Here is a 9387-nt window from a genome sequence, read left to right as displayed (position 1 = left end):
ACACAGTTGATAAATAACCATTTTTTCCAGAAAAACATTGGACACATCTTCCATTTAGAGTGGCAGAATCATCTCTTGTTCCTTCTCCCTTTGCCTAACGGCCACCGCCGTCTCCACGAGCAAATACAGGCACTTGAACTTGTCTTGTTCACCCTCACTCTCATCCGGCACCACCTGAATCACATCATCATCATCATAAAGTGAAATCTCACAACCAAAAGAAATTTTTGGAACGTTATTTGAAATTTTTAATAATAAACATTCAGGTGATGCCGGTATTAAAACACACTTACCGCGGCTTCTAATTACAAAAGGAAAAGCAGATTCGTGAAAAACATTTTATTTATACTCGAACTAAAACAAAACTTTACCATTCTCTTAGAAAACGCTAGATACAATTATAATTATAATAGTGTTTTAACACCGACCCCTCCGAAATAGTTTACGACAGAAATAAACTGGAGAGCTAGATTATTCGAAACGTGAGGGTATTTGTGGGTGGACTAATAGCCCAAGAGCCCGTGAACGCCAGACATACCTTATTTTGTAAAAGCTGAAAGTTTCTGTAAATATGCCTCTAGTACAGGTAGGAACGATCCCCACCTATGGTACTCAGGCAGTGGTTGCTTTGGCAGGTAGCAGGTAATAAAGGTATACTTTTTTCAACCTGAAATTCGTTAATTTGTAAAGCTCAATTTTTTGATATTTTATCCGTAATAATACACAAACTCGCGTTACTCATTGCCAGACACGTACTATGGTTGCAACCCCTTGCCAGACACCCCTAAACTATAATATTTTGTAACTCTAATTACGTCATTTTGTAAAATCTGAATTTAATACATATTTTTTGGGGAATTATTCAAACAAAGTTTCTGAAGTAGCCAGACAGTTTTGAAGGTTCTATTATGCTGCCAGACGCATTGGAGTGAGCAAAAGATGCAAGAGTGCGGAGTATATGTAGTAACTGGAGCGAGTGGGACAGAGTGTTCGGTTTCTTGCGACGTTTCATTGCGCATCAGCTGTCGTTTATTTTAGGGATGTGACCTGATGAATCAATCCTCAAAAATTCGATATTTTTCCAAAATGTTTTTTTCACTGTATAAAAAACAAGACAAATGTTAGAATTAACAATCTTTTTATCAAATTCTTTTAACAATTATTTTTATTACTATTATCATCAATGTATCAGATCAGGTAGAAAACAAAACATTTATTTTCAAATCTTTTTTAATCAAAAACAATAAGATAATTTGACTTAAAGTTCCCAATGATTAATACCTTACCTTTTTAAAAACAACAATCAGTCAAGTCTACCGGGATCCAAGCGGTTCCGCTCATCATTTGCTATGTTTCCAGCAACTGAAAATAGGCGCTCACAAGGTTCTTCTTCTCTCTTGCGAGGTTTTGAGTAATCAACCGGCAGCACTCTTGTAATACGGGCCTTCAATTAATTGTATGGTTTAAACCAAAACAGAAAAAATCGTATCTCGATTTTAGAATGTCTGAGATCGATTCACGAGATCGATTCAATGTATACGATCGATTAAAAAGATCGATTTTTTCGCTCCAAATAATCGATTTCTCGATTAATCGATCTTAGATCGCCATCCCTAGTTTATTTTGTATTGTTCAACGGACGGTTATATACGCATAGTAAACTGTCCCACTCGCTCCAGTTACTACATATACTCCGCACTCTTGCATCTTTTGCTCACTCCAATGCGTCTGGCAGGATAATAGAACCTTCAAAACTGTCTGGCTACTTCAGGAACTTTGTTTGAATAATTCCCCAAAAAATATGTATTAAATTCAGATTTTACAAAATGACGTAAGTAGAGTTACAAAATATTATAGTTTAGGGGTGTCTGGCAAGGGGTTGCAACCATAGTACGTGTCTGGCAATGAGTAACGCGAGTTTGTGTATTATTACGGATAAAATATCAAAAAATTGAGCTTTACAAATTAACGAATTTCAGGTTGAAAAAAGTATACCTTTATTACCTGCTACCTGCCAAAGCAACCACTGCCTGAGTACCATAGGTGGGGATCGTTCCTACCTGTACTAGAGGCATATTTACAGAAACTTTCAGCTTTTACAAAATAAGGTATGTCTGGCGTTCACGGGCTCTTGCTCTATAATGTAATTTTATGGGAGAGAAGAAAATAGTACCACCCAGAAATTCGGACCAATAATTTTTATCTAAATCACAAAACAATTTCAACCATGAGTTTTTGGGAGACTAAATTGGGACTACTCCATCTCTTCTCGTTGATATAGAACAAAACGAACAAATCATTAAAAAATCAGACTCTCTCAGAATAGTGTCAGCCCGTGATAACTTTGCGAAATCTCTTCACAGCTTTCAAAAAGCGGACTCCGAGTTTTGAAACAGATGATTGAGCAATATTCAATCTGGATTACCATATTGCGTGAAAGACTGATAATCTTCTTCATAATAATATCAAAAATTTCACAAACAACACACAACACAAGAAAAATAAACGTGAAATCAAACTGATGAACTCGAATTATCAACTCTTTCTTCAACATTTCAAACTAGTCAGCTCTTCATGAAGCAAATGAACCCGAATCATCAACTCTTTCTTCAACATTTCAAACTAGTCAGTTCTTCATGAAGCAATGTTAACAATGACAGTCTCCACAACACCCCCATGTCGCGCAACATGAATTATGTGTGGCACCACATGTCGGTGGTGGCCACCTCGAGCTCCACCGCCACGGGCGGCGGCGGCGCCACCGGCGGGGGGGTGCCCGCCAGCCGGGGGGGCGATGGCGTACTCACCTGTATCGTGCAAAACCATTTCTTTGTACACATACATACATACATACGTATACATACATAAAATCACGCCTCTTTCCCGGACGGGTTCGCAGATACTTCTTTCCAATTGACCACTTTCCAATTCCACTCCATCTCTTTCCCATGGATGTCGTAAAAGGCGACTAAGGGATTGGCTTACAAACTTGGGATTCCTTTTTAGGCGATGGGTTAGCAACCTGTCACTATTTGAATCTCAATTCTATCATTAAGCCAAACAGCTGAACGTGGCCATTCAGTCTTTTCAAGACTGTTGGCTTTATCTACCTCGCAAGGGATATAGACTTGACCATATGTATGTATGTATGCAGTTGTTAAGTCTCTTCAGTTTCCTTGGTGAAGGTGAAGGAAGGTTGAAAGTACAGTTACCTGCATGCGACGCCTCGCCGGCGCCCGCCACGCCCCAGCGCCGGCCAGGCCGCGATCAGCCTCCGTGCTCACCACAGACACCTGGGCTGTTCTGGTGAAGAAGGTCGTTGTGAGGATTGGACAATGGTCTTTCAAATATGCGGTAGTTTTAAGAAAGGTATAAAAACATTAAGATTAAATTTTGTCCTTGCGACAACCACAGACTCCAGGGCTGTTCTGGTGAACAAGCTCATTGTGAGGACTACAATTATGTAGATTGGACAATGGTCTTTCAAATATGTGGTAGTTTTAAAGAAGGTATAATTAACATAATGATCTCAGCTTAAAGACCCTAAATCATTTCGAATTGGCTAAAACAAACTTAAAATTTCTATATACACGTATATATATATATATAAGTAGGTATATATATATATATATATATATATATATATATAAATTATAAAGTCCGCTGTATGAATGTCCTTAGAACCTCCGAAAATTATAAACGTCTTTTGTTCCTATTTGAAATGTTGGAAAGAAAATTATCCGAGGAAGGTTTCTATCTTTAAATACTACCCACGTGGACCTCTCACCAAGAATTCAAATACAAAAATACCTAGAAGCCGGATGGAGATCATTGTCCTCCGGGCCGTATCTGATGACGGACTGCCAGACCGACGGGTCGTACTTCACCTCCTCCTCGCTGATCGCGCTGGAGTACCCTTCCTCCACCAGCTCGTCACCGTCACTCCGGTACACCAGGAGGCCGTCGCCGTAGTCGTGACGGATCTCGGCTTCGTTCTGACATATGATTTTTTACATACATACATACATATAATCTTGTTTATATCCCTTGCGGGGTAGACAGAGCTAACCGTCTTGAAAAGACTGATAGGCCACGTTCAGCTGTTTGGCTTGATGATATAATTGACATTCAAAAGTGACAGGTTGATAGCCCGTTGCCTAAAATAAGAATCCCAAGAAGAGATAGGGTGGTCCTAGTCTTTTTTCCTTTTGGTGCCGGCAACCACACGGCACGTTGGGTATAACGATAGGATAAAACAGATTCACGACTCAGAAGTTGTTAAACTGTTAATATATACATACATATGGTCACGTCTGTATCCCTTGCGGGGTAGACAGAGCCAACAGTCTTGAAAAGACTGAATCGCCACGTTTAGCTATTTGGCTAAACTATTACTAGTATACTAGTATATCTATTAGAGAATACCTGAACTACGACGCCATTCCACGCGGCCACAGTCACATTTGGCCCAAGGGTGACTCCTGATGTAGAGGCGCCGTCCATGCCGATCATGGGCCCCACAATGCCGGCATGGGTCCCGGGGGTCTTCCGGCCGCGTCTTGATATGGTATAGTGCAGGGGATCATGCCCCTCCCGACGTATCATTTCGGGAAGGATACGGCGGCGTGCGTTTATGAACCAGTTGCAAACCTAGAGCGAAGTTATCTATGCTTTAAGAGTGATGATGTCGTAAAGTTAGGAGTAAAGTCTTGTTTTTTTAATAATAAATATATAAGGGACAAATAACACTCATTGAGTTAGCCTCGGAGTAAGTTCGAGACTTGTGTTACGAGATACTAACTCAACGATACTATATTTTATAATATATTATATCTTGGCCAGGGCATGATGAGAAAAGAACTTTTTCTGATTGGCCTGGGTCTTGGATGTTCATCTATATAAGTATTTATTACAAAATATAGTATCGTTAAGTTAGTATCTCGTAACACAAGTTTCGAAGTTACTTCGAGGCTAACTCAATACGTGTTGTCCTGTACATATTTATTTATTTATTTACTCAGGTATGTAAACATAAATTTATATGAAAGTGTATTAAATAGCACTATTATTCATATAATTTATATTACCAACTATTTCTTTTACAGTAATCTTACCAGCCGTACATCCAAATCAGTTTGGTCCCAAGGTTCGACTGACAGATATTGCATTGTGGCATAAGTCCACCAGTACATTTAACACTCTCCCTGCCGGCAAAGTATAATGATATTTTAGTTCAGGAGGCCACGGGGTCGCCGGCGTACCCCAAGTTTTTGCAATAAATAGGCCGAGAATTACAAGATAAAATGGTTCCAGGAAGCCATGGGGTCTGCCGGCGGGACCAACAAAAATTGTTTCAGTACGCCGTGGGATCCGCCTTGACCTCCCAAATTCAAACAGATTTTGTACCTGCTGGCTGGCTAATACGGAAAATTCAATATGTGTTATGGCGTCAGCGTGAACTTAACTACAAATAAAAAAAAAAAGCAAGTCAGTAGGATCAATAATATGTTTTTTATGAGACTGAGAAAATTATAAATAAAAACAGCATAAGTAGAGTATTTATGTATTTATTTGTGTTAGTTATTATAAAAAGTTTGAAAAACACATAATAATGTTCAAAAAATTACTTTTTCGTGTGTATTGTCGCGAAACACTCTGCGCAAACACTGGGTTTAGTGGGGCATAAAAGGCAGACAGTGTTTGTCTTTTTGGTTAGCTTTTTGGCTTCAACACTTGTTTTACCTTGCAAGCGCAGTAGTTGGTAACAATGAATACATTTACGCCGTATGATCCGATTACGATGGTCAGCTATAGGATTTTTCCCAAACTTATGCTCTACTGCTTCGCGATTCTCTGCAACGTTGGTGCTTTCCTGATATAAACCCAATAACTGTATGCTTAGTTGTTCTCTGAATTTTGTTATAGTGTAGCGTTTGGATTTCACTCTTTTATGTGCCGTGTAAACAAGAAAAGCATTTATGACAGATGTGTTCAGTATCAATTCTACTGCGAGTTTTTGGAACCAACGAATGCTACGTCGTGATGGGTTGCAGTAGCTTCCCATCTGATCAGAAAGGTCAATTGAGCATTTGTGCTTATTGTAGTCCGCAATTGCTATAGGTTTCAGAGAACATTTATTTTTGTTGCGCTTGCTTGTAACAGTGACAAATCCCACTTTGTGTTTAGTAGACAAGGCCAAGACTTCTCTCTTATCCTTCCACTTAAATACCAAAATCCCCTTTTCGTTTTCCATCGCAACCAATTCTCCCTTCTTCAATTTCTCGCCTACTACATTCTTGGGTAACCCTTTCCGGTTTTTTCTGACGGTGCCTATCAAATGCGTGGAATGTTGTAATAGAGACTCGGCCAAATCTACGCTCGTATAATAGTTATCAGTAATGATGCTTCGGCCAGCATCTAAGAACTTAGTGCTCAATTCCATCACCACGTTTTTGGATAAATTCTGTTGGCGCTCAGGACCCTTTTTGCCTTCGTATACAATTAAATCAAACGTATAACCGTCGTCTCCACATATTTTAAAAAGCTTGATACCGTATTTGTGCCTTTTACCTGGTATATATTGCATGAACTTTATACGCCCACGGAACGCAACCATGGTCTCATCGACTGTCAGGTATTCATCAGGAGTCTTAAAATTTTGGTATTTGGTTGTGATCAACTGAACTAAACGCCTTATTTTGATCAACTTATCTGTGCGTGATGTCTCGGCAAAAAAGGTATCTTCGAAATGCCAACAACGCAGTAACAATTCGAAACGATTTCGGCTCATAGTAGATCCAGCCACTTTATTTTCATATAGCGGGTTACGACTCCAGTAATCTGCAATTTTAGGCAGCTTTTTCAGGCCCATCCACATCAATAAGCCAATAAATTTTTTCATTTCTTGTTGATCACAATCTTTCCAGTCATTCAGTCTACTCGAACGTCGCAAAGTTGTAGTTATTTTGGTCTTTACTGCATAACAATTAGTCATTGTCACCATCAAGTTGATAATCTCTTCGTCAACAAACAAAAGAAAATAATCCAATTCAGTCTCACACAATTGGGGGATGTTTTTCACACCAGGAGTGCCAGTAAAAGGAAATACTTGCTGACGGGTTCCAGTTGGCGGGTACCAGCAACTTGCGTTACTCGACGTCTGCGCACGTTGAACTGGACGTTGAGATGAGCCGGCGCCAGCGCCGCGGTTCGGCGGCGTCATAGTATCACCATCGGAGTTAGCATTACTGTTACTCGTCGATTCATCGTCGTCCGAAGTTAATTCACTATCGTCCGACTCGGGTATAAAGTCGGGATCGAAATCTGAGTCGTCGGACATTATCAAAAGAAGATCGAGTTTCGCGATCGATGTAAAAACGCGGGAAAAACGCACACGACAGGCCGTGGGGGCGGCCGGCGGCTAACTGTCATAATAAAAGGGTGGCGTGCTAATGAATAACTATACAAATTGTGCGTGGCGTGCGGAAAGAAAATAATTGGGGGCTACCGGCGGACCCCATGGCCTCCTAACTAAAAAGTTACAAAAGTGCTTTGGCTTGCGGAACAAGAATTAGTGGGGGTCGCCGGCGGATCCCATGGCAGGGAGAGTGTTAATGTGCCTAAAGTTCAAAAAAAAAATTAACCTACTTGCAAAACGGTGAGGTTCGCCTCCTGGCTCAAAGCCAGTTTCTCCGCGTCACTTGGGTACGCATTATAGCGGTGGTCGTAAAGCCAACGTTTCAGGATCTTCACGGAATGCTTGGGAAGGTTGCCGCGGCGCTTGCGCACGGAACCTACAATGATCGCTTGGGGGTGCTGCCCGTAAGCCTGTTATGGTCAGAAGATGATTGCTTAGCTGGAACTATGCAAATCTCTATTCAAAGTAAACTGCAATACTAAGTGTTATTAATGCTAGCTTAAAGATTCTAATCCATTGACATTTCTAAACATAACATTTAAATCACGTCTATGCGGGTATATACCCTTGCGGGGTAGACAGAGCCAACAGTCTTTAAAAAGACCGATAAGCCACGTTCAGCTGTTTGGCTTAATGATAGGATTGAGATTCAAATAGTGACAGGTCGATAGCCCATCGCCTAAAAGAGGAATCCCAAGTATCCATCCAAGACATCCATGGGAAAGAGATGGAGTGGTCCTATTGTTTTTTCTATTGGCGGGAACCACACGGCAACAGTAACTAAAATAAACCAAAAGCCATTTGACCTGCGGATGCGGCGGCGGGTGTCTCGGTAGCGGCGGGTGTGAGAACTGCGACGGGTGCGACAAATGCGACGGGTGCGTCGGATGCGTCGGGTGCGGGGGTAACGACGGGTGACCTTGGTGCGTCGAGTGCGTCGGGTGCAAGGGGGGCGGGTGGCGAACTGTGTCGGTGTCCCAGTCTGTGCCGCTCTCGTTCTCGTCCGTCGATGACGTCGACGGGAAACGATCGCGCGCTGGATACATAGATGGCGCTGTAGTCGCTTTTCGATTTTGACCGACAGGGTCAATTTGTTGGTAAGAATGATAATGGTATGATTGATGTGAACTTAAGAAGTTCAAAACAGATCGCATTGGGCAAATAGAATAGAGAAATCTTTTCCAGAGAAAATTATTCAATTTTTTTTTAAGTGGGTAACAGTTAGTACGTACTTACATCAACATTTTAAATGCTATTATTCTTATAACAAAATTACCAAAATAGGTTCACAACGCACACAAGGTAGTTTTCTTAACATTTTAGAGTGTTTCTAGCTGGTTGAACGCTTTATAAATTTAAAGAAGAACGTTCCGACTTGTGATGGGTCCCATATAAAATAAAATCAGCTGATCGCTCAACTGGAATGGAATGGCAGCAAAACTATTCATTTATCGCTCCAGATTTCTTTGAAAATTTGATCGGATTCATGAACTAAACTTCCCGAAAAAAGGTTTTTAAGGAGCCGTAGAGATCAAAAATGTAAAAAATGGGGTAGTATGAAAATTCTTACGCAATTTGATCTTCATAACTTTGATCACGGATCTACGCAGCGTGGCTACTTTTTGAAGGACGTCCAATTAATTCCCGCGCTCTCCACCTGGCTGACAGGAACTGCCAATCTTTCACGCTATATACTTTTTATGATAGACATCACTATCCAAAATTCGAGAAAACACACTGAAAATATACGTTTCATCGACGAATACACGCGCAGATGGTTAATCAGGGGCGTCTGTTTTCAAAATGTGCTATTTTTTGTTTCGAAAATCGTTGCGCTTTTGTGACAAACGACAGACGTCGTTGTCGTTTGTCACGATGATTAAAACTTTGAAATTTACAAAAAAAGAATTTTCTTACCGGCCATTAATTTTCAAAACTTTATTTGAAAAATAAAAAGAGGTCTTTTTATT

At 40.6% G+C, this 9387-nt stretch overlaps 1 protein-coding gene across 1 annotated transcript; it reads right to left on the bottom strand.

Moving 5' to 3' along the window:
* Positions 1–54: 54 nt before the first annotated feature.
* Positions 55–9003, bottom strand: LOC106142965 (homeobox protein TGIF1-like). Its single transcript, XM_060945819.1, has 7 exons — positions 8988–9003; positions 8366–8453; positions 7648–7813; positions 4426–4650; positions 3811–3995; positions 3213–3303; positions 55–174 (listed from the first exon to the last, which is right to left on the bottom strand). Exons 1-7 carry the CDS (start codon positions 9001–9003, stop codon positions 55–57), a joined length of 891 nt encoding a protein of 296 aa, XP_060801802.1.
* Between the last annotated feature and the right edge of the window lie 384 nt (positions 9004–9387).

This window comes from Amyelois transitella, chromosome 2 (genome assembly GCF_032362555.1).
Source record: "Amyelois transitella isolate CPQ chromosome 2, ilAmyTran1.1, whole genome shotgun sequence".
NCBI lineage: Eukaryota > Metazoa > Arthropoda > Insecta > Lepidoptera > Pyralidae > Amyelois > Amyelois transitella.
The sequence above is the reverse complement of the archived record's forward strand: the minus strand, read 5'-3'. Positions and strand labels throughout refer to the sequence as shown.

Coding starts and splice junctions, on each gene's coding strand:
- LOC106142965 (XM_060945819.1), bottom strand. Junction 7,814..8,365: donor ACAGTTCGCCACCCGCCCCC/CTTGCACCCGAC, acceptor TTACGGGCAGCA/CCCCCAAGCGATCATTGTAG. Junction 3,996..4,425: donor GGAATGGCGTCGTAGTTCAG/GTATTCTCTAAT, acceptor ATCATATGTCAG/AACGAAGCCGAGATCCGTCA.